Source organism: Schistocerca americana, chromosome 2 (genome assembly GCF_021461395.2).
Source record: "Schistocerca americana isolate TAMUIC-IGC-003095 chromosome 2, iqSchAmer2.1, whole genome shotgun sequence".
In the NCBI taxonomy this organism is placed as follows: Eukaryota; Metazoa; Arthropoda; class Insecta; order Orthoptera; family Acrididae; genus Schistocerca; species Schistocerca americana.
The window spans coordinates 900,986,967-901,012,620 of record NC_060120.1 but is presented as its reverse complement, the minus strand read 5'-3'; the positions used below and the strand labels follow the sequence as shown (position 1 = coordinate 901,012,620).

General features: G+C 43.8%; 1 protein-coding gene across 1 annotated transcript in view; it reads left to right on the top strand.

The window, feature by feature from the left end:
- Window positions 1-25,654, top strand: part of LOC124596244 (elongator complex protein 3) — an 87,416-nt gene that overhangs the window by 31,666 nt on the left and 30,096 nt on the right. Inside the window, exons 3-6 of the mRNA XM_047135311.1 lie at window positions 4,146-4,349; window positions 12,071-12,225; window positions 12,357-12,645; window positions 13,153-13,370. Coding sequence (XP_046991267.1) covers window positions 4,146-4,349; window positions 12,071-12,225; window positions 12,357-12,645; window positions 13,153-13,370 — 866 coding nt within the window. The remainder of the gene's footprint in view (window positions 1-4,145; window positions 4,350-12,070; window positions 12,226-12,356; window positions 12,646-13,152; window positions 13,371-25,654) is intronic.

Genomic DNA, 25,654 nt, shown 5'->3' with positions numbered 1-25,654 from the left:
TCACATGTGGCTCTGCCTTTGATCATGTACACCGTTCGGGTTACAGGACTGGAGTAGGTGGTGGTGGGAGGGTGCATGGGACAGGTTTTACACCGGGGGCGGTTACAAGGGTAGGAGCCAGAGGGTAGGGAAGGTAGTTTGGGGATTTCATAGGGATGAACTAAGAGGTTACGAAGGTTAGGTGGACGGCAGAAAGACAATCTTGGTGGAGTGGGGAGGATTTCATGAAGGATGGATCTCATTTCAGGACAGGATTTGAGGAAGTCGTATCCCTGCTGGAGAGCCACATTCAGAGTCTGATCCAGTCCCGGAAAGTATCCTGTCACAAGTGGGGCACTTTTGGGGTTCTTCTGTGGGAGGTTCTGGGTTTGAGGGAATGAGGAAGTGGCTCTGATTATTTGCTTCTGTACCAGGTCAGGAGGGTAGTTGCGGGATGCGAAAGCTGTTTTCAGGTTGTTGGTGTAATGGTTCAGGTATTCCGCACTGGAGCAGATTTGTTTGCCATGAAGACCTAGGCTGTAGGGAAGGGACCGTTTGATGTGGAATGGGTGGCAGCTGTCATAATGGAGGTACTGTTGTTTGTTGGTGGGTTTGATGTGGGCGGACGTGTGAAGCTGGCCATTGGACAGATGGAGGTCAACGTCAAGGAAAGTGACATGGGATTTGGAGTAGGACCAGGTGAATCTGATGGAACCATAGGAGTTGAAGGTGGAGAGGAAATTCTGGAGTTCTTCTTCACTGTGAGTCCAGATCATGAAGATGTCATCAATAAATCTGTACCAAACTTTGGGTTGGTAGGCCTGGGTAACCAAGAAGGCTTCCTCTAAGCGACCCATGAATAGGTTGGCGTACGAGGGGGCCATCCTGGTACCCATGGCTATTCCCTCCAATTGTTGGTATGTCTGGCCTTCGAAAGTGAAGCAGTTGTGTGTCAGGATGAAGCTGGCTAAGGTAATGAGGAAAGAGGTTTTAGGTAGGGTGGCAGGTGATCGGCGTGAAAGGAAGTGCTCCATCGCAGTGAGGCCCTGGACGTGCGGAATATTTGTGTATAAGGAAGTAGCATCAATGGTTACAAGGATGGTTTCCGGGGGTAACACATTGGGTAAGGATTCCAGGCGTTCGAGAAAGTGGTTGGTGTCTTTGATGAAGGATGGAAGACTGCATGTAATGGGTTGAAGGTGTTGATCTACGTAGGCAGAGATACGTTCTGTGGGGGCCTGGTAACCAGCTACAATGGGGCGGCCGGGATGATTGGGTTTGTGAATTTTAGGAAGGAGGTAAAAGGTAGGGGTGTGGGGTGTCAGTGGGGTCAGGAGGTTGATGGAGTCAGGTGAAAGGTTTTTTAGGGGGCCTAAGGTTCTGAGGATTCCTTGGAGCTCCGCCTGGACATCAGGAATGGGATTACCTTGGCAAACTTTGTATGTAGTGTTGTCTGAAAGCTGACGCAGTCCCTCAGCTACATACTCCCGACGATCAAGTACCACGGTCGTGGAACCCTTGTCCGCCAGAAGAATGACGATGGATCGGTCTGACTTCCAGCCTTGCCTCTCAATCCTTCTTAAAAAACCTTAATCCTACTCCCAACATCACCACTGCTGAAGCCCAGGCTATCCGTGATCTGAAGGCTGACCGATCCATCGTCATTCTTCCGGCGGACAAGGGTTCCACGACCGTGGTACTTGATCATCGGGAGTATGTGGCTGAAGGACTGTGTCAGCTTTCAGACAACACTACATACAAAGTTTGCCAAGGTAATCCCATTCCTGATGTCCAGGCGGAGCTCCAAGGAATCCTCAGAAACTTAGGTCCCCTACAAAACCTTTCACCTGACTCCACCGACACCCCGCACCCCTACCTTTTACCTTCTTCCTAAAATTCTCAAACCCAATCATCCCGGCCGCCCCATTGTAGCTGGTTACCAAGCCTCACAGAACGTATCTCTGCCTACATAGATCAACACCTTCAACCCATTACATGCAGTCTTCCATCCTTCATCAAAGACACCAACCACTTTCTCGAACGCCTGGAATCCTTACCCAATGTGTTACTTGGTACAGAAGCAAATAACCAGAGCCACTTCCTCATTCCCTCAAACCCAGAACCTCCCACAGAAGAACCCCAAAAGTGCCCCACTTGTGACAGGATACTTTCCGGGACTGGATCAGACTCTGAATGTGGCTCTCCAGCAGGGATACGACTTCCTCAAATCCGTCCTGAAATGAGATCCATCCTTCATGAAATCCTCCCCACTCCACCAAGATTGTCTTTCTGCCGTCCACCTAACCTTCGTAACCTCTTAGTTCATCCCTATGAAATCCCCAAACTACCTTCCCTACCCTCTGGCTCCTACCCATGTAATCTCCCCAGGTGTAAAACCTGTCCCATGCACCCACCCACCACCACCTACTCCAGTCCTGTAACCCGGAAGGTGTACATGATCAAAGGCAGAGCCACGTGTGAAAGCACCCACGTGATTTACCAACTGACCTGTCTACACTGTGAAGCTTTCTACGTGGGAATGACCAGCAACAAACTGTCCATTCGCATTAATGGACACAGGCAGACAGTGTTTGTTGGTAATGAGGATCACCCTGTGGCTAAAAATGCCATGGTTCACAGCCAGCACATCTTGGCAGTGTCACACCGTCCGGGTTATCTATATACTTCCCACTAACACCAACCTTTCAGAAATCCAGAATGGGAACTTGCCCTTCAGTATATCCTCTCTTCTCGTTATCCGCCAGGCCTCAACCTCCGCTAATTTCAAGTTGCCGCTGCCCATATCTCACCTGTCTTTCAACAACATCTTTGCCTTTGTACTTCCGGCTCGACTGACATCTCTGCCCAAACTCTTTGCCTTACATATGTCTGCTTGTGTCTGTATATGTGTGTGTGTGTGTGTGTGTGTGCGTGTGCGTGTGCGTGCGCGCGCTAGTGTATACGTGTCCTTTTTTCTCCCTAAGGTAAGTCTTTCCGCTCCCGGGATTGGAATGTCTCCTTACCCTCTCCCTTAAAACCCACATCCTTTCGTCTTTCCCTCTCCTTCCCTCATTCCTGATGAAGCAACCGTTGGTTGCGAAAGCTTGAATTTTGTGTGTTCAGCACTGAGTGCAAAATGGCCTTGACTCTGAACAGTTGAGTCTCTTACAATATTTGTGCTGAGAATTGAAGAAATTCGTGATGCCTTTGAGGCATATCGGGCATTTATGGACCATCTCTGTTAAAAGAGTGTGTTAAAACTTTCATTCGTGTTTTTATTGACTTTTCCCTTTACATGTTACTTATATATTTTGGTCTCTGAGGTTTTATGTGACAAATTAGTTTTTGTCATGAAGGTAGATATTCTGTATAGAGTTACATCAGTTTTAAGAAAAGCAAATCTTGAATAGTGTAATCACAATTTACATAGCCAATACTGGTGTTGAAAGAACTTGTGTGGTGATCAAAACAATGGACAAATGTAGAGTCCAGATGTGCCAGAAATTTTAAACAATTTGAGCTCTGAGGCAACTTAAAAAAGGTTAGAGAGGATCATGGAGAAAGTAACTGTACATCAGTCTTTTGGTTTGTAGTAAAAGATTTTGAGAAAATTTTCATTCTCACACTCGAGTTGTACTACAGAGTTATCAGTGTACAATTCATGTGTGGAGGGTCAAACAGCTAAAGGCACACACTATTTTAACAGACACCTTGAATGTTGTGATAGAGTCTCTGGCATCAGCGGGTATCATATAGATGAGTTTGTTCTTCTGGCTCCAGATAGTGTATTTTCATAACCAATAAACAAACTACTGTATTATACCATGTCAGTTTATAATTGCTAATTGATGAGATTAAAATATGAAATAATGAGGTGATTGTATATATTACTTAAATTTAATATAGATGCCACTAAATCATAATTTCAACATTTTTGTGCCTGATTATTTTATCAAGAACACGATGAAATAAGAGAATATTGCATGAAAAGCAGTGCACAAATTGGTTACGGGTGTGTGTTACCTTTCCTTTTTTCTTTGTTGATGATGTTGTTGTTGTTGATGATGATTATGATGATGATGATGATGATGATGATGATATTTTCCTTATATTTTGACGAGAAATACATGCAGCTTTATCTTTACTGTCTCTAAAATCTGTTGCAGATTGCAGTGGTTGCTGTGATGTGCAAGCCACATCGCTGTCCACACATCAATATGACCGGTAACATATGTGTGTATTGTCCTGGAGGTCCAGACTCTGATTTTGAGTATTCAACACAATCTTACACAGGATATGAACCAACATCCATGCGAGCCATCAGAGCACGATACAATCCATATTTACAAACAAGACATAGGGTTGAACAAGTAAGTAGGTTACAAAAACTTGGCCTCCAGCTAATCCACATCTGCACTATAATTTTCCTTTTTAAGTAATAATATGTTTAATTGCACAGTGAGAAAGAAATAAAGAAAAATATGTGATCTTGGTAATTTTCTTGACCTGATGGTTAAGCCTTAAAATTGTAGAGTGACAGAAAGCTGGGCAGTACTCACCATCATTTGATGCAACTCCTAGTACTACTGATAGAAACTCTGAAAGAATAAAAAATACTCCTTGCTTTTGGAACGATATATTCTGTCTGTGGTAACGTGGGGGAAGGGAGGAGGGCGGGGGGGGGGGGGGGGGGGGGTCCCACAGGTCATTCAGATCACACATTGCGTGGGTTGTGGTTTTCCACAGATTTGAGGAGGGTCGTAGAAGAAGCAAGCAGAGAGTAGAATTGAACCACCATATAGTAGATTTGAACCACCATATAGTCCATTCATTCCCTGATTGAAAGGCCATAATGTATAAACCAGTGCAGGATTCTTATGTAAAATGTAGATGGAAACAGCAGCACCAAATATAATGTGGCATGGATAGTGATGGTGGTGGCTGTACTATTTCACCTTTTATTGAGCTATAGGACTGTTTCACATCACTCCTGTGGCAGTTGTGCCTGTGTCTGTACTGTCACCTACACTAAGTTTGTATACTTGTTTTCCAGAAACCTATGTAAACTACTCCCAGGCCAGGGTGTGGTGTCATCATAAGTACGTATTTGTGACATGACGCACCTAAGTTCCAGTGGTGTGGGCTGACTGTTTGGGCATGCTTTCAGAAACATTTACATTGAGAGTGTGATGGTAACACATGATTAGCTGTCTGTGGTGAGCCATCTGTGCAGTCAGATTCTACCAATGCCTTTTGACGATTTTGGTACATGGTGAATTTGTAGAAACTTGTATCAAATGACTGATTGGTATTCACCATTCATAAATATCATAAAGAGGAGGATACTCCAGTTTCATGACTCACTAATTATATAATGCTGTTATAAATTAAAGCTGCTGCATAGTAACATTGCGCACACTGTCATAACATTCCACCATCACTTAAGGACATAACATATTACTTCCTCCCATACCGAGCGAGGTGGCGCAGTGGTTAGCACACTGGACTCGCATTCGGGAGGACGACGGTTCAATCCCATCTCCAGCCATCCTGATTTAGGTTTTCTGTGATTTCCCTAAATCGTTTCAGGCAAATGCCGGGATGGTTCCTTTGAAAGGGCACGGCCGATTTCCTTCCCAATCCCTCCCTAACCCGAGCTTGCGCTCCGTCTCTAATGACCTCGTTGTCGACGGGACGTTAAACACTAACCACCACCACCACTTCCTCCCACGTACATTTTATGTGATGACCACAATGAGGAAATTTGAGAAATTAGAGCCAATGCATGGGCTTACCAACAATCATTCTTCCCACCAACCATTCACAACGGGAACAGGGTAGGGGGGAGTACCTTCCTCCACACTCCATTAAGTGTCTCGTGGAGAATGATGCAGATGCAAATTTATGGAATGTAATAACTTAACATAAAAACAATGTAAATATTCATTTAGTCCAGGAACAAAGCTAAAGCAGTTCTTGGCCAAGTGTTCAACTGAGCCACAATAGAAATTATTCAGAGATCATTCAAGTGCTGACTGCTTGCTGTGTGTTTAGTGCAACAGTTCATGGATATATGGTTTCCACCACCTCTTACTTATATGGAACTTTGATTATGAAATATATGTAGTTCATCTAAGTCATGCTTGGGCCACAATAGAAATTATTCATAGGTCGTTCGAGTGCTGACCTCTTACTGTATGTTTAGTGCAACAGTTCATGAATATATGGTTTCTACCATCTTTTACTTATATGGAACTTTGATTATGAAATATACGTCGTCCATCTAAGTCATGCTTGGACTCTAATTCTTCAATTCCAAGCACACCTTCACTGGACAACATGTATTTCATAATCAAAATTTTTATAAACAAGAAGTGGTAGAAACCACAAGTTCATGATCCATGGCACTAAACAGACACAGTCCTCACTGCTGAGGCCACTTATAGAGACAAATTGAATAATGGCAACTGAGGCAAAGACTGCTACTCACTACAGATGAGTGCTGTCAGCCTGCAATATCGGCCTTGTTCCCACACAGGCTCCTTCACTGGGTGTATGTGTATATGAGGTTACTCACATTGATATGTCTATCGTCCATCTGCATATAAGGCAGTGTTACTAAAGAGCCCATGAGGGTTGAGGGAGGAGATGGGTATTGCTCACCTGGTGTTCCTGAGCTATGGACAGGTGACACTGCCAGTTCTCTATAGCAGTAAGCTCAGTGCATGAATACTTCAGCTACCAGCATGCAGACAGTTGTAAATGTTTCGTGTCACAGGACTACATTTACTACTATATATACATGAATTACATACATGATCCATTCACATTAATGTGTGGATGTGGAGGAAAAGTGTCAGTGAGGTTCTGGAAGGTACCAACAGGGATGTGGAGACATGCTGACTCCAGTGCTGTGGTCAGCTGCCCCAAGTTTCTCAGTTAAGTACCCATGGTGTAAACAGCCCAATTGATTTGGTCCCACAGATTATTGATTCTTTTAAATCCAGTGAGTTTGGTGGGCAGGGGGTTATGCTAAACTCATTCTGGTTTCCTTTGAACTTGCACATACACTGAGAGCTGTATGACATGCTGCATTGTCCTTCTGGTAGATGCCATCATACCAAGGAGAAAACAAACTACATGTAGGATGGATGCACACTTGTGTTGATCCGTTATTCCTTCCAGAATGAGATCACCCAGAGAATACCATGAGCACATTCTCCCAGACCATAATACTCTCTCCTCTGGCATAGACTCTCTTGATGATTGTTGCAGAGCTTTACACACCAACAACCATCTGCCCGATGGAGTTTAAAATGTGATTCATTTGAAAAGGCCACCTTTTGCTGCTCGGTGGATGTCCAGTTGCAGTGTTTGCGTGCTGGACAAGAGATTCACAATAAATGCAAGCTAGGTAAGAGGCAAATGCCATAGAGTACTCTTTGAAAAATTGAATTGAGATTCCATCCGGACCTTGTGACTTATTTGTTTTCAACTCCTTCAGTTGTTTCTCTATGCCAGGGATGCTCATTACTATGTCTTCCATACTGGAGTCTGTTCACTGGTCAAACTATGGTATGTTTGTATGATTCTCCTGTGTGAACAGTTTCTTGGATGTGAAATTTAAAATTTCAGCTTTCATTTGGTACCTTCAACTGCCACACCATATTGGTCAACAATTGACTGGATGGAAGCCTTAGACTCACTTAGTGATTTTACACAGGGCCAGAATTTTCTCGGTTCTCTACCAGATCTTTTGCTAAGGTATGATGATGGTAGTAGTTCTATGTTTTGTGCATAGATCTTTTCACAGATGGATGCATCTCTATTAATCTTTGTTTCTCAGTGAAAGGCCCAGAGGTGGGAGACTTTATAATAGGAGGAGGAGGAGGAGGAGGAGGAGGTGGTGGTGGTGGTGGTGGTGGTGGTCTGATATGATGATGATGATGATGATGATGATGATGATGATGATAATAGTGTTATTGTGTCCTCAATAGTTGGGTCTGTAATACCCATTGTAAAATAGTGAGAGTTGAGTGTGGTTGCAATGGTAAAATGCTAAAAAGTTTCTACTAAAATAGATACATTGAGATACTAAAGTAAATCCTTGTGGCTGGGTCTCCACTAAACTGAAGATGGGTGAGCTAGTCATTCCGCAACATCCTAAAATGTCCAAATTTATATTGTCATCTGAAATAAAGGGTTAGCTGCCACTTAAATTTTCTTCTGGCCTTTGATCGGGATTAAATGAAATGTGACTGGTCAATGCCACTTTGTCGTGTTGCTGTAATCGGACGTAAGAATGCCATAGACAATAAATAAGTTTTGCCACCTGCAGCTTATTGTCTGTCGCTTCCAGTGATTCTTCATTGCAGCAGCTCTTGTCTTTCTTACTGAACAGTGAGAAAATATCTTGTAGGGTGTGGTATGTAAGCTTCCTTGGCTGCTGTGTTGTCTGCTTCTTCATTAACCTTGGATCCCAATGTAGCCTAATACATAGCACAATGCCCTAAACTGCTCTTATGGGGAAAAAAGGAAGGACAGGTCAATTTTCTCTTTTTGGTAAATCAGTTAAATTGCTTGGGATCACTTGTGCAACCAGAGCAAATTGGAAAACTCCTCCATTGATCTTGGCTCATTTGCTATAGTGCTCTTAGAATTACATATAGCTTATTGTTGTATAGTGAGAGTGTTTCAGGTAGATGAATCCTGAGGATATGGCCAGGAAAATCTGCAGAGTAGCCAAGTGTGTCTGCTTGCTTTGAACCACATGCACATACTTTAATAAAACTGTGTAGCTTGGCTGAAATGTTGAACAAGGGAAATTTAAAAATTACAGACAGTGCTTGCTTTTCAAACAGATTTCAGGTCTAAAATTATGCTGTATGTCTGGAGTAACCAAGCTCCGACTTTGGCATAAGTTATTTGAGGTGGTGGTGGTGGTGGTGGTGGTGGTGGTGGTGGTGAGTAAGCAATGGTTGATCATGCCATTGATTAGAGGTACTGTAAATTTTATAGGCCTGCCATACGCTGCAGTTTTTCTGTCTAATGGAAAGTGGCAGTCACCCTGTGTTCAGAACCAGGGAATGGGGCTAGTTCTCTGTGGCCAACTGAACACTCTCATGAAATATCTTCAAATAAGCAGATATAATGTGGAAACCAGAATCAAGCTGGCATCAAACATAGTACTGCAGTAGATGTGTGTTTGCTCATTATTTGCTATGAGAGGCCATGCTGGCTAGTTCTCCCACATGGCTTAATAAGTTGAGAAACCTCACAGACTTTTTCGTAATTTAACATGATGTCCCTCATTTTCATTTCTGACATTAATTTATTAAGTGAAGTTATTGTTCCTTTATTTGGCTGTAATAATTAGACAGAAGTCTATATCTTGTACAGTCAGCTGATTTTGGCCACAGCAGTTAATTTGAAGTGATGAATACATACATGTAAATCACATATTGCCATTTAATATCCAAATTTTATCTGCACATGCACACAAATATATCTGTCGCCCACACATATTTAGAAGTTGATTTAGTAATAACCAATCAATTTTTGTTTCAATGACTTTTTGGCAAGGCAGCATTCAAATAATGAGCCCAGTTCAATAATTAAATGAGAAATACTCAGAATTCTGTCTAAAAGAGAAAGGCAAGAGTAATAATTTTAGACATAATGTCTGTGGAACTACAGCCACTGCTATGTCTAGATGTTAGTGCAATAATTGATCTTGTGGATAAAAGTGTGTGCAGTTCTAGATATCCATGGGTTATCCATGGATATCCACAGTAATTGCTCTGTAGTTAAAAATTAAAGGACACTGTCAATCTTATTATAAGCTTTTCATAAAATTACGTTGCCTGCCATCAGTGAAAAATATTGCATGAATCAGCACCACACGTCTATTGTAATGTTAGCTGAAAACTTGAAAGCTGTGGGGATTTTTGGAATGCTTGCAAGGTCTAGGTAAAGTGCAAGTCTCTTTCTGTCCTTAGCTTCTGGCTATTGTCACTATAGCTGCCCCTACTAACTATGCAGTCTGTGAAGCACTTTCTGACTGATGCTATGCCTATGAGGTCGGCTATAATGTAAGGTGCATCCAACAAATCATGAGAATATACTGTGCCAGTACATTTCGTTGCTCACAGTGAGTGAGAATTCTCTATGGTGTGCCTGCCCATTTGATTATTCACCACCGGATGTCTGCTTTTCCAATGGAGTGGGAATTGCTGTAAGACAGTTTGTTGAACTTTACAATTACAGGTTTTATATTTTAGAGGATGCGGTACCACTACATATGTTTGATTGTGCAATGCGCTGGAGAAGGAAATACACACTTTTAACATCTTCTGGACTAAAGGTGATGACATGTTTTTCTTCCTGGTTTTGCATACTTTTAAATCCTATAAGCAGCTTCCTTACATCTAATTCCTGTTTCTTTTGCTGTAAGAGAGCTTAGTTATACAATTTAAAAATGTGACTACAGCGAGGTAACTAGATTTTTTTAGGACAACCTTTTCTTTGGAATTTTCCTTTTCATATTCTCGATCCTGTTTGATAATCAAATATGTCTTAAATAATGTTTGGTATAAAATGTATGAAGCTATCAATGTTTGCATTAAGCATATTTAAAAGTTATACTTGTTATGGTGAGAAGAGTAACATGTTGACAATTTTAGCACATACTTGTTATGATGAGAAGAGTAACACATTGACATAATTTTAACACAGAGGTAATTGTTGTACATATGATAAACCAACTATGTGACTAACATTTAACAGTTTGCAATATAAGACCACTTGTGCCATGACTTCATTTGATTTCCCATTTGCAGTGAAAATGGCCCACAGGAAAATTTGAAAAATCTCTTCAGTCATGTTATTATTTGCTGACCATTGAGAATATGGCAGGCCCTGTTATATAGAAATATGGTCACCTAAGTTAAGAGTCCCACACATAAAATGTTAGAAAACGAGTATGAAATTTCTTCTCATCAAATGGCTATTTGCATAAATAAATAGCAAATAAGTTTTGTACTTATTCTTTTATGAAAAAGAAGAGTTTAAATTTGATATGGCTGTCATGGAAATATGTCTACCCTTAATACACAACAAAGCAGAGTGTGGACTTAGCACACGAAAATTCAGAAGAGGCAGAAGCCTTTTAGAAGAGTGGTGGTGGCTTAAATTGCTTTACAAAACTTTTAGTGTACATAAATGCGGATAAGGAACTTGCACATGTGGATAAGGGTCTTGCAGATGTGGTGCAGATGCAAATAGCTGTTTTCTTATCCACACAGACCTCTAGCAATGTCTTCATTATAAAAACCAGTCTCAGTCTCGTCTATTTAATGTTAATGGTGTTAACTTTTTCACTCAGTACCGTCATCAGGCAACCTTACAAAATAAACAAACGTAATTGAGATTTTTTAAATAATAAAGACAAAAGATTACAGGACAGGCAGAGTTCTGCATCAAAGGAAGACACAGAAGGGAAATTGATAATGAAATATCAGCAAGGATTTTATTTGGGGAAAATGTGAAGTGAAGACTGACAGAGGGGTGAAAGCAGTTGAAAACTCAGAAATAAGAAGGGGATAGGTGGGTTCGCAAGTGTAAAGAAGCAGCAGAGGAAAGGAAAGACTGTGTAAGAACTCACAAAATGTAAAAGCAAGACCAAAGAGATTGTACATGGCAGAAAAATGCAGAGGAGAGAGTAATGAAGGGGAAATTCCATATCATCTGACTGGTAAAAAATAAGTACACCAATGTGATCAGAGTGCATCACTAGCCATAGCTTGTCAGTCGTTTCCAGTCACACATTATCCACTGACATATAATTCTCTACTTCAACAGAACAATAGGATTTTTTGTACATGTCATTCCCTGCCAACTCTACTAATGTTATGAAATGCTTCTTAGGAAAATTCAGCCTTTATCTGTGCATTGTTAAGAAATGTGTGTTACACCATGTCAGATGATTCTTCATTTCTGATTGCTTTAATGTGCTAGCACATTTACAATCTCCTCTCATTTGCAGATTTTTCATCACAGAGTTATCATTATTCATGTGCATTACATTTTTCAGTTGAAGCAGCTTGGCCACAGCGTAGATAAAGTTGAATTTATAGTCATGGGTGGAACCTTTATGTGCTTGCCAGAGGATTACAGAGATTATTTTATTAGAAATTTGCATGATGCTCTATCTGGACACACAAGCAACAATGTGGATGAAGCTGTGAAGTGAGTATCCTCAAATTCCATTTCACCATGAAACATCAGGATGGATTGCTCTTAGTTCTCTGTGAATAATAATTGCACTAGCAATAACTGTTTGTTATTCTACCCACTATCATGCTGAATGTATGTTTCAGATATTCAGAGAAAAGTAAGACTAAATGCATTGGAATTACTATTGAAACTAGGCCAGATTATTGTCTCAAAAGGCATTTGTCAGATATGTTGAGATATGGATGCACTCGTCTAGAGATTGGAGTCCAATCTGTATATGAAGATGTTGCAAGAGACACAAATAGGGGACACACAGTGAAGGCAGTCTGTGAGAGCTTCCATTTGGCAAAAGATGCTGGCTTTAAGGTGGTTGTTCATATGATGCCAGATCTTCCAAATGTTGATTTTGAAAGAGACATTGAACAGTTTATAGTAAGTATCAATACAGAACTACTGGAGCTAAGTTATAATTGTAATGGTATCTCAAAACTACTGTAAAATTAAATGATTTAGGAGAAAGGAATAGCACTCTCCAAATAATAGAAGCTGTAAGTCATTGAGAGACACACCCACAAACACAAGAGAAAGAAAACTTTGCTAGCTTTCAGACGAATCCTTTGACAAGCCAGAGTACACTCTCTCTCTCTCTCTCTCTCTCTCTCTCTCTCTCTCTCTCTCTCTCTCTCTCTCTCTCTCCCCCCCCCCCCCCCCCCTGCTCCCCCACCTCTTTCTCCCTCCCTCCCTCCCTCCCTCCTCTCCCCCCTCCTTTCCCCCTTCCCTTCTCTCTCTCACTTTAACTTTTCCTGCTCAGTACTTTTCCTACACAGCAAGTGGTGTTTCTCCCTCATGCTGTTTTGGTAAAAGAAATAATTTGGTTAAAATGCAGGTAGATAAATTTGTGTCAGTCTCACAGCAGTGCAATTAAAATTGTCCCCACAGGAATTCTTTGAGAATCCAGCATTTCGAGCAGATGGTTTAAAGATTTATCCAACGCTAGTGATTCGTGGCACAGGACTTTATGAACTCTGGAAAACTGGAAGGTACAAAAGTTACCCACCAAGCACACTCGTTGACCTTGTTGCACGCATTCTTGCACTTGTACCTCCGTGGACAAGAGTGTACAGGGTGCAGAGGGACATCCCCATGCCATTAGTGAGGTGAGTTTTCTTTTTATTATTTGTGTTGTTATCTATGTGACTCTCTTCTCATTCAGTTTAAATAACTTTACATGTCATACCAATAATAGGAGGAGTAAAGGCTCATTCTTAGTTTCACCAGCTGCAACATAGTTGGGAATATAAACAGTGATCCAGGTAGTGTGAAATGTTTTTTTTATTCCGGTCTTTGATCACAATACAAATTCCTTCGATGATGACTGGTTTCAGTCAGTAATGACCATCTTCAGAACTACAATATAAAAAATAATATACACCTAGTGGGCAGTCTATCTTTCAAAACAATACAGCATTTCATATCACAGTATACTCTCATAAAAAGTGGGAAATGTATAGATAAAATAAGGTAAAGCATACCTGTTCTACACCAAGTCCTAATGTGATAAAGAAGTAATGGTATTGTCACTGCCACTAGGTGTATATTATTTTTTATATTGTAGATCTGAAGATGATCATTACTGACTGAAACAGGTCATCATCAAAGGAATTTATATTGTGATCAAAGACTGGAAAAAAAAAAAAAAACATTAAAGGCTCATTGTTTTTGCACTGCAGCTGACCAGACGACATAGTTGTGTGTTCACACTGATTCACATACAATTCATCACTCCTTTACAATGTATTGAATTACTACTGTTTTCTGTGACCATGTGGATTACTGACTTCTATGGTATGAGCTGAAAGAAACTACAGCACTGTTTGATTTCTTTTGTGCTTTATTTTTTTCCATTAATTTTCTTGTATTTTGATCCAGAGGAAAGAAACATCACAGAATGAATAACACTATTAAATTTAAAAAATATATATATTCAATTAAAGAGGTTGCCACTTATTTCTACAAAACTCCTCTAAGATTACCATCTCCTAAAATTTCAAATCTTAAAATACTTTTTAAAATTATATTGTGTCGGAGATTATTAACTTTCATTATAGTAGGTAGCTGGTTACATGCTACCAATTCTGTATCGGTCATTCGACTGCCGTGCCGTGACATGCGGCCGGCGCCGTGCGTAGCTAGGTGGCACTCCCGCGCTCAGCCGAGTTGCGGAGCGCCTCTATCGCCATTTGCGCATACTGACGTGGCGGCACTCTTAAATGTCATGGCACTGTCACAACATTTTTCCCCCCTTGAAAAAAAACACTCACTTCCTGGGAGACACAGACAGCGCGGAGACATCCATGGCCTCTTGGGAGGCCCCGAGAAGATCCCGCGGAGAAACACGAGAGTACGGTCGAAAATGTCCAGGACGGAAACCCGTGTGTGGAACGTGCCTCCTGGACGAGATGATGGGTGAAAACTCCGGAGCAGCATCCATAGGTGTCGTGAACCTGGGGGTGTGCTCCAGCGAAATGGGTCCCGGAGAAGGCGGCGTCGCGACTGGGGCCGGTTCCGGCGGACTCGGAAGCGGTAGCGACATCGGCTGCAGCAACACGCACAGGAGATCGGCAGCAGCGACAGGACTGGCTTCTCGGGCTGGTGGAGGCGAAGGAAGGGGCGGTGGCACCGGCGTGGCCACCACTCGTGGGCGCATCTGGTCGTAATGGCGTCGTCCGTATGTATTTCACAAAGCCGGCGGCCACGAAGAGCCTTGACCACCCCTGGAATCCATTTAGGACGAGATCCATACCCTCGTGCCCACACGTCGGCGTCCACCGAGTATTTTCCCGCATGAGGGGACACAGTACAAGGCCTGACAGGGTGAAGCAAGTGCAGTAGAGTGCGCGGTTGGCGGCCATGCAAGAGTTCAGCAGGGCTGCGATCACACAGAGGCGTGAAGCGATAAGAACTCAGAAAATGCAACAGAGCGTCAACTGTGGAAAAATCACTAAGGAATTTTTTCATCTGGCTTTTGAAAGTGCGGACAAGGCGCTCGACCTCCCCATTCGATTGTGGATGGAAGGGCGGTGCTGTAACATGATGAATCCCGTGTCCAGTACAAAAATCACAGAAGGCCTGCGAAGAGAACTGAGGGCCATTATCCGTGATGATCGTGGATGGAAGACCTTCTAGCGCAAAGATTTTGGACAAAGCCAGCATCGTCGCCGCAGTGGTGGGCGACGGACATCGAACAACAAACGGAAACTTCAAGAAGGCATCAATCAACAGCAGCCAATAGGTGCCGAGGAAGGGGCCGGCAAAGTCAGCGTGCACCCGTTCCCATGGCTGCGCCGGGTCAGGCCACGGAGAGGGCATTGTACGGGGTGCAGCCAGTTGTTGAGCACACTGACCACACGCAGCAACCATGTGGGCGATGTCCGAATCAATACCGGGCCAATAAACGTGCCTGTGGGCCAGGGGTTCGAGAAATCCCCCAATGGCCTTCATGCAACAGTTTGAGAACATCTTTGTGAAGAGAGGCTTGCACCACGACCCGTGGAGATGCGCCATCTGTGGCCAGAAGAACACCACCATCACAAGCAGACAGACGAAGGCGCAAGGCATGGTAGTTGCGAAGGGGATCCGATGCCCGGCCCTTGGTCCTGTCCGGCCAACCCCGTTGAATAAAACCGATCACCTGACGCAGGACCGGGTCCCGTGCAGTAGCCGACGCGACCTGCGAACCTGTAAGCGAAAAACCCTCGACCGCACGACATTCTGCCTCATCAATGTGGAAACAGAGTAGTTCATCTCGATCGAAAACCGGGTCGGGGCCCCATCGGCAAACGCGACAACGCGTCAGCATTGGCGTGCTGAGCCGTGGGGCGATAGTGAATCTCATAGTGAAAACGAGACAAGTATAAGGCCCAACGTTGCAGGCGGTGAGCTGCCTTATCCGGAAGCGACGCTGATGGGCTGAACAGAGAGACCAGCGGCTTGTGGTCGGTGATGAGGTGAAACTTAGAACCATTCAAAAAAAGCTGAACTTTTTTAGAGCATAAATGATAGCGAGCGCCTCCTTTTCGATTTGAGATTAACGCCGTTATGCATCGTTGAGGGTCTTGGAAGCATAGGCGATGGGTCGTTCCGACCCATCCTCATACCGATGGGCGAGAACTGCCCCTAGGCCATACTGGGACGCGTCAGTCGCCAGAACTAAGTGCTGACCTGGACGGAATGTGGCAAGACAAGGCGCTGACTGCAAATGGGCCTTCAGGCGGACAAAAGCCTGCTCACACTCATTGGACCAACAGAAAGGAACGTTTTTGCATAACAGCTGATGCAGAGGATGAGCTAGCACCGCCGCGGATGGAATGAATTTGTGATAATAAGCAATCTTGCCTAGAAACACCTGAAGTTCTTTGACCGTAGACGGCCGGGGTAGAGCGGTAATGGCCGCAACATGCGGACGTAGAGGACGTATACCCTCACGGGACAAGTGGAAACCAAGATACACGATGGAGGGTTGGAAGAACTGTGACTTGTCCAGATTGCACTTCAACCCAGCCGAATGCAGAACCCGAAACAGTGAACGCAAATTGCGAAGGTGCTCCTCAGTGGAGGCCCCCGTGACAACAATGTCATCCAGATAGTTTATGCAGCCGGGAACGGAAGCCGTAACTAACATTATGAAACCAGTTGTGCTTTTTAAATAAAGTAACCATACAGCTTCAGCAACTCAACATCAAAAAAGTTCAAAGAATGGCAGCTTGTTTTGTATTATAGCGGGAAATGGTGGAGAGTGTCATGGATGTGGTAAGCAGTTTGGGATGGCAGTTTTTAAAGCAAAGGCATTTGCAGTGAATTTTTTACATGTAATTTCGGTCACCAACTTTCTCCTCAGAGTACAAAAATATTTTGATGAGTCTCAGCTACATAGGAAAAAAAATGATCATTGTAATAAAATAGGAGAAATTAGAGCTCACACAGAAAGAGTTACGAATTCATTTTTTTCCACATGTTATACAAGAGTGGAATCGCATAGGCGGAAAGTTGTTCGATGAACGCTCTGCCAAGCACGTAAGAGTGAATTGCAGAGCAGTCATGTAGATGTAGAGTCTGTGCAGTTTTGAAACTTCGTGGCATGTTAAAGCTGTGTGCCAAACCAGGATTGCAAATTCAACGAGGCATGCCGAAGAGCTTCTGTGAAGTTTGAAAGTAAGGGAGAGGTACTTGCAGAAGTGAATTGTGAATCATTTCTGAATAGCTCAGTTGAAGTGCATTATCTGCAGCGGGCAAGGTCCAAGGTTTGAGCTCCTATGGGTCACACAGTTTTTATCTGTTAGGAAGTTCGAAACAGGACATACTTCGCTACTGTGTTTTTGGTTTCTAAACTGTTAATTAGTCTTGGATGTTTTCATTCAGTCAAACTCTTTACTAAATTTCTTATCTAATCTTTGCTCCTATGTTTAATATCAGAGAAATGTATATGATAAATGTGTTACTGAGTGATGCCGTAAAAATAAGTAACAATAGGTAAGGATTTTAATTATCACTTTAGCTTACTTGGCTTCCTATCAGATTATATGTCCTTCAAAATCAACAGCAAGGGTGTTGTGACTTGCAGAGATTTCGTTGACATTCCCCAAGACGAACTGACGGCTGAATGGTCCCGGGAAGGAATTGTCGATGTGCAACACATTATGAAACGGGTGGATGGTGCTCTCATAAAGACTGACTCATTTATCCTTACATTTAACAGCACCAAATTGCCAGAGCATGTGAAGGCAGGTTTCCTACGTCTCAGTGTACGGCCTTATTACCCGAACCCCATGCGATGTTTTAAATGCCAACACTTTGGACACGCTACTCTCGGCTGTAGAGGGGAAGCCACTTGCAGGAATTGTGGTAAAGCCGCCCATGAGGGAGTTGGTTGCTCCTCTCCTCCCAAGTGTGTCAACTGCTCTGGGGATCACCCTGTGTGGAGTAGGGAATGGAGAGTTTTCCTTGAGGAACGGAAGATCCAGGAACTAAAAACTACAAAACGCATCCCGTATGGTGAGGCGAAGAAAATCTACAAGTCCATGCAGCCGCCCACGTTCGCTGCTTCCTTTTCTTCCGTTCTCCAACAACCAGTCTTGAAAATCGATGTCGCTACACAAGCGGAGGTTGCTACTGTCAGCACTAGCACCTGCGCTTGTCAATGTACGTGTGCTGCTGCCGTTCCTGTGAAGCCTGCTGCTCCCCCCCGGCCTTCTGACCAGGCCGTGGTAGCTGACATCATGGAACTTCCTGCCCCTTCCCGGGTCCAGGCTTGTGCACTGCCCAGCGCTGCTACACCCCCTACTGCTTCTGAGGTTTTGGCTCCAATGTCACCTCAGGCCAGAACATCGAAGCCAAAGACAAAGGTGAAGACTCACCCACTAAAGGAGACTGCAGTTATACAGTCTCCTGATGTGGATGTCATTCTCTCTGACGTCTCTCTCGACTCCTCTTCTGAGGCGATGGAGGTTGATGTCAGACTGGGGCAATCATCTTGCCCCAAAACTGAGCCTCCACCTGTTGTGGGCTCTACTCCCTGACAGAAAGTGAGAATGAAGGTACTCCCACCCTGATAGATGGCTCCCATTATACAGTGGAACATGAATGGATTCCTGGCACATGTGGAGGAACTGAACCTCCTAGCACGACAACACCCCCTGTACTTGTGTTTACAGGAAACGCATTTAAAACCATCTGATGCTCCTGTACGAAGGGGCTATACGTCATATCACAAAGATGACCTGACTGGAGAAAGGGCCAAAGGCGGAGTCGCTGTGTTTGTCAACAATGATCTCCACTCCTCTGCTCTGCCCCTGGATACTGACCTGCAAGCAGTTGCAGTTGAAATTCATTCACCTCGGAGGCTTACCGTTTGCTCCCTTTATTTACCCCCTCTGGATGCAATGACCTTAGACGCTCTCACAGATCTTATCGACCAACTCCCCCGCCCATTTCTCCTCCTGGGAGACTTCAATGCCCATCATGTCCTGTGGGGCTCCACTTCTCTTTGCGCTCGAGGTCAAATTTTGGAGAGCCTCCTAACATCTCAAGTGTTGTGCATCCTCAACACAGGTACTCCGACTCATTTCTCTACTGCTACAGGGTCATTCTCAGCCATTGACCTATCTTTCTGCTCTCCAACCCTCACCGACTCTATTCACTGGGAGATAATTGACGACCTTCATTCCAGCGATCACTTCCCTATCCGCATTCATCTCCTGGATGGTGTATTGCTGGAGCAGCGGCCACCATCGTGGATGATTGGCAGGGCTAACTGGCCACTGTTCACTCGGTTGGCTGTCTTTGACCGCCACAATAACGTACAGGAATGGGTGGATCACATCACGCTTGTGGTCCATCGTGCTGCTGACCTGTCCATACCACAGTCTTCTGGCACTCTTAAGTGGTGCCTTGTGCCTTGGGGGACAGAAGAGTGCCGTTCAGCCATCCGGGACAGGCGTGCGGCTCTTCGCCAATTTAAATACCGCCCAACAGCGGTCAATCTTACCACCTTTCGAATCGCGAGAGCCAGGGCATGCCGTGTCATTAAAGAGAGCAAGAAAAGGTCATGGCAGGAGTTCCTGGACTCCATCAACCGTTCCACTTGTTCCACAAGAGTATGGGAAGCCATCCGGAGGATTTCCGGTAAACATAGCCGTTTACCAATAGCTGCTGTCCTGAACCAGGGATGCCTCCAAACGACACCCAGAGCCATTGCTCAGATGCTGGCAGAGCATTTTGCACAAAGTACTGCCACTGCAAATCAGGATCCAGCGTTTCGTCGCTACCATGCGACTGTCGAAAGAGCGACCTTGGACTTTCGGTCGAACAGTTCTGAGGCCTACAATTCCCCTTTCTCCATGTGGGAACTTGAATCGGCACTTACTGAGACTCCTGACACTGCACCAGGTTACGACTGCATCCGGTACTCCATGCTTCGACATCTGCCAGCGGCGTCAAAGGAAATCCTCCTCGAATGTTTTAATCTCATATGGCAGACTGGAGTGTTCCCCACCTCGTGGAGGGAGGCAATTCTCATCCCTCTCCTCAAACCAGGAAAGGACCGCACATGTCCCGGTAGTTATCGTAGTATCGCCTTGACAAGCTGTGTCGGAAAGACCCTGGAACAGATGGTTAACCGGCGTCTGGTCTGGCTGTTAGAGACCAGACAGCTCTTTAGCCGCTTTCAGTGTGGATTCTGAAAATTTCGGTCCACGGTCGACAGCCTGACCCTCCTAGAGGCGGCTATTCAGCAGGCTTTTCTCCGTCAGCATCACTGTATCGGTATCTTCTTTGATATCAGTAAGGCATATGATACTACTTGGAGACACTGTATTCTTGCACAAATGCATCAATGGGGCTTTTGTGGCCGCCTCCCTATTTTCATTCGGTCTTTCCTGTCTCTGCGGTTTTTTCGGACCCGCGTTGGTAACACACTGTCTGATCGCTTTGAGCAAGAGAATGGTGTCCCCCAGGGCAGTGTTTTAAGTGTTACCCTCTTTGCCATAGCCATCAACAGTATAACGTCTACAGTGAGGAGTCCAGTACAGTGCTCCTTATTTGTGGACGACTTTGCTGTTTTCTGTTCCTCCTCCAGTGTTGCAACAGTGAGCCGTCAGTTGCAGCTAACAGTGCGGCGGGTTTTCGGTTTTCTGCCGATAAGTGTGTTTGTGTTCATTTTAATCATTCTCGTCATCTTTTTACTTTGCCTGCCTTGCATATGGGGGATACTGTCCTACATTTTAGAGACCCAGTGCGGTTTCTGGGCCTAATTTTTGACTCCAGGTTGTCATGGCTGCCGCACCTACGTGACTTAAAAGCCAGAACGCTGAAGGCACTGAACATCCTCAAGTGCCTCAGTCACAGGTCTTGGGGCACGGACAGGGCGCGTCTCCTACAGTTTTATGGAGCTTTTGTGCGTTCACGGCTGGACTATGGGTGCACAGTATATGTGTCAGCGAGACCATCTTATTTGCGGATCCTTGACGCTGTTCACCATGCTGGGATCCGACTGGCCACGGGTACTTATCGGACCAGTCCTGTACCCAGCCTCTGTGCTGAGTCTGGCGAACCGCCACTTACCATCCGGCGGCAGCTCCTGCTGGTGCGCCAGGCTTGTAAGTTTCTTGCAGCTCCCAGATCGCCTGCTCACCATCTTGTTGCCCATCCACCTCTGGACCGCCTTTTTTCCCGCCGTCCCCGGGCTACGTTGCCGTTTGGGATCCGTGTGCAACGTGTACTAGAGTCCCTCAGTGTGGAGTCTGTACAACCCCAAATCCAAGGTTTTAACCGCCTGCCACCCTGGTTACTGAAGAGGCCTGGAGTGATTTTAGATTTATTGCAGTACAAGAGAGATTGCACTCCTGCCACCGTTTTTAATGCAGCATTTTCTGCCATTTTATCTGAGCACCACGACTATGTAGCTGTTTTTACGGATGGGTCGAAACAAGGGGATTCTGTTGGTTGCTCAGTTGTTTTTCCATATCGTGTCCTGAAGGTCCGACTGCCTCAGACGTTTACTGTCTTTGATGCAGAATTGTTTGCGATCTTGCGGGCACTGGAGCACATGAGACATTCTTCCTCTCCTAAATTTCTTGTCTGTTCCGATTCACTCAGTGCCCTTCACTCATTGCAATGTTTGTATCCGGCAGACAAAATTGTCCAGACCATGCAGGATGCCCTCCTCCGACTACAGCGACTGGGGAAGGTTGTAGCTTTCTGCTGGGTTCCAGGGCATGTTGGCATTGCTGGGAATGAAAGGGCAGATCTCGCAGCCAAGGAGGCGTGTCTCGCCCCACAAGTATCTCAGTGTGCTATCCCCTTGCACGCACTCACCTCGCTGTTGAGCTCACGCGTCATGTGTCGGTGGGAGGATGAGTGGCTGGAAGTGACTGACAATAAGCTCCGTATAGTCAAGCCCACAACACGTGTGTGGTGTACTTCCTTTCAGCCCCATCGACGGGACGAGGTTCTCCTAACTCGGCTTCGAATAGGCCACAGCCCTATGACGCATGGCTTCCTGCTCCGGCGAGAGGACCCTCCAATGTGTGGTGCTTGCGGCGTCCAGGTCACTGTGCGCCACGTTTTATTAGATTGCATTTTATTTTCTGACAGCGGGTCGCGGCTGACTTGCCAGCGGACCTGCCGTCTCTTTTAGGCAACACTCGGACGAATGTGGTTAAAGTTTTAAAGTTCTGTGCCCTGTCAAATGTTTTTACAAAGATTTTAGGGAGAGGATTTTAATTTGCTCACTGTGTGACAAGCTCGCCCATATTTTATGTAAGTGGCCAGCCAATAACAATTTCCTGTGACATTCTTGTTGCTATGTTTCCCCTTTCCTTAGGTTTTACTTTCTTATGTAGCATTTTCCTTCTTTTCCTGCTTTCTTTGAGTGTGTGCTTTAGTTTTCTTAGGTCTGTCCACATTCGTTCCTTTTAATGTGTGTCAGGGCGCTGATGACCTCGATGTTGAGTGCCCATAAGCCCCAGCACACCACCACCACCACCACCACCACCATCAAAATCAACAACAAGTGCCAGAGCTAATATGTGATTTCATTATTGTACTAAATTTCTCTTTTTTTTAGGTTTCATTGTGACATTTTTTGCAAGGTAGCTATTAACATTACAAAATTCTCTTTCATGTCCTTCTACTCTTACAACCGCAGTGTGTTTTCCATAAAGCTGTATCTAAAACTATGTAACCGCTCACTCCCTGTGTTTTATCCTGTTGCCATCACAAATTCGAAGTGTGCATTCTAGTCAACATTGTCAAAAGTGTACTCTTAATCTGCAATTGCTATAAAAATAGATTTGCCTTTCTTTAACCTATCTTCTAAGAGTGTTCATAGTCAGTAGTGCTCATGTGTCCTTTCATTTCTCCATAACCCAAACTGATCTTCCCCAAGATCAGCTTCTACCAGTTTTTCCATTCTTCTGTAAATAATTTGAGTCAGTATTTTGCAACTGTGTCTTATTTAAGTTCAGTAATATTCTCACATGTCACCACTTGCTTTCATTGGAATTGTTACAGTTTTCTTGAAGTGTGAAGATATTTTGCCCACCTCATGTATCTTGCACACCATGTGGAATAGTTTTGTCATGACTGGTACTCCCAAGGATTCTCTTAAAGTTCATCTCTTGTAGAGCTCCTCTATACATTTCCTTCCACCTTTCACCTTTCCCTTTTCCCTTTTCCCTTCTTTACTTAGTACTGGCTTGCCGTATGAGTTCCTGATTTTTATACAGTTGCTTCTTTTTTCTCAAGCAGTCTCTTTAATCTTCCTATAGAGGCTATTTGTCTTTAGCTAATTATACATCTTGTACGGCCTTATACTTGTCCTCTAAACATTCCTGCTTAGCCATTTAACACTTTCTCCCTATCTCATTTTTTAGATGTCTGTATTACCTTTTCCTGTTTCATTTGTTGCATTTTTCTATTTTCTCCTTTCACCACTTAAATTGAGTATCTACTGTTTTATCCAAGAATTTATACTAGATCTTTTCATCTATTTGCTGCTGTGCTGCATTCTCAATTTCAACTCTCAAAGTCACCCATTCATCATCTACTGTATTCCCTTCCATTGTTTCATTCAAACATTGCTAAATGCACTCTCTGAAACTCCCAGCCTCAGGTTTGTATTTATCCAGGATTCATCTCCTTAGTTTCCAACCCTGTTGCAGTTTCGTAAGTTTTAACTTACAGATCATTACCAATAAATTATCAGAGTCAATGTCTGCAACTGGAAATGTCCTACATTTTAAATTTGCTTTTAAACATGTGTATTCAGGGGATTTTTTGATGACACTGATCATTATTTAATCTGCAGTGAAATTGGGATTGTGAGGCCGAAAGTGCAGGAGGTCAGGTCCGTATGTAGGAGGATAAGAGTGGAGAAACTTCAGGATAAGGAAATCAGGCACATGTACATAACAGCGATCTCAGAAAGGTACCAGTTAGTTGAATGTAGTCAATTACAGTCATTGGAAAAGGAATGGACAAGGTACAGGGACACAGTACTAGAAGTGGCTAAAGAATGTCTTGGAACGGTAGTGTGTAAAAGTAGGATGAAGCAAACAGCTTGGTGGAATGACACAGTCAAGGCAGCCTGTAAAAGAAAAAAGAAGGCGTATCAAAAATGGCTACATACTAGAACTCAGGTAGACAGAGAAAGTTATGTTGAAGAAAGAAACAAAGCCAAACCGATAATTGCAGCATCCAAGAAGAAATCTTGGGAAGACTTTGGAAACAGGTTGGAGACTATGGGTCAAGCTGCTGGAAAACCATTCTGGAGTGTAATTAGCAGTCTTCGAAAGGGAGGTAAGAAGTAAATGACAAGTATTTTGGACAGGTCAGGAAAACTGCTAGTGAATCCTGTGGATGCCTTGGGCAGATGGAGGGAATATTTTGAAGAGTTGCTCAATGTAGGTGAAAATAAGATCAGCAATGTTTCAGATTTCGAAGTAGAATGGGATAGGAATGATGATGGAAATAGGATCACACGAGGAAGTGGAGAAAATGGTCAATAGATTGCAGTGCAATAAAGCAGTGGGGGTGGATGAAATTAAGTCGAAACTCATCAAATACAGTGGAATGTCAGGTCTTAAATAGCTACACAGGGTAATCGAAATTGCCTGGGAGTCGGGACAGGTTCCATCAGACTGGACAAAAGCGGTAATCACACCAATCTTTAAACATGGAAACAGAAAAGATTGTAACAACTACAGAGGTATCTCTTTAATCAGCGTTGTGGGTAAAATATTCTCAGGTATTGTTGAAAGGAAAGTGCGAGTATTAGTTGAGGACAAATTAGATGAAAATCAGTGTGGGTTTAGGCCTCTTAGAGGTTGTCAGGACCAGATCTTTAGCTTACAGCAAATAATGGAGAAGTGTTATGAGTGGAACAGGGAATTGTATCTATGCTTTGTAGATCTAGAAAAGGCATATGACCGGGTTCCTAGGAGGAAGTTATTGTCTGTTCTACAAGATTATGGAATAGGAGGCAAACTTTTGGAAGCAATTAAAGGTCTTTACATGGATAGTCAGGCAGGAGTTAGAGTTGACGGTAAATTGAGTTCATGGTTCAGAGTAGTTTCAGGGGTAAGACAAGGCTGCAACCTGTCTCCGCTGTTGTTCATATTATTTATGGATCATATGTTGAAAACAGTAGACTGGCTGGGTGAGATCAAGATATGTGAACACAAAATAAGCAGTCTTGCATATGCGGATGACTTAGTTGTGATGGCAGATTTGATTGAAAGTTTGCAAAGTAATATTTCAGAGCTAGATCAGAAATGTAAGGACTATGGTATGAAGATTAGCATCTCCAAAACGAAAGTACTGTCAGTGGGAAAGAAATATAAACGGATTGAGTGCCAAATAGGAGGAACAAAGTTAGAACAGGTGG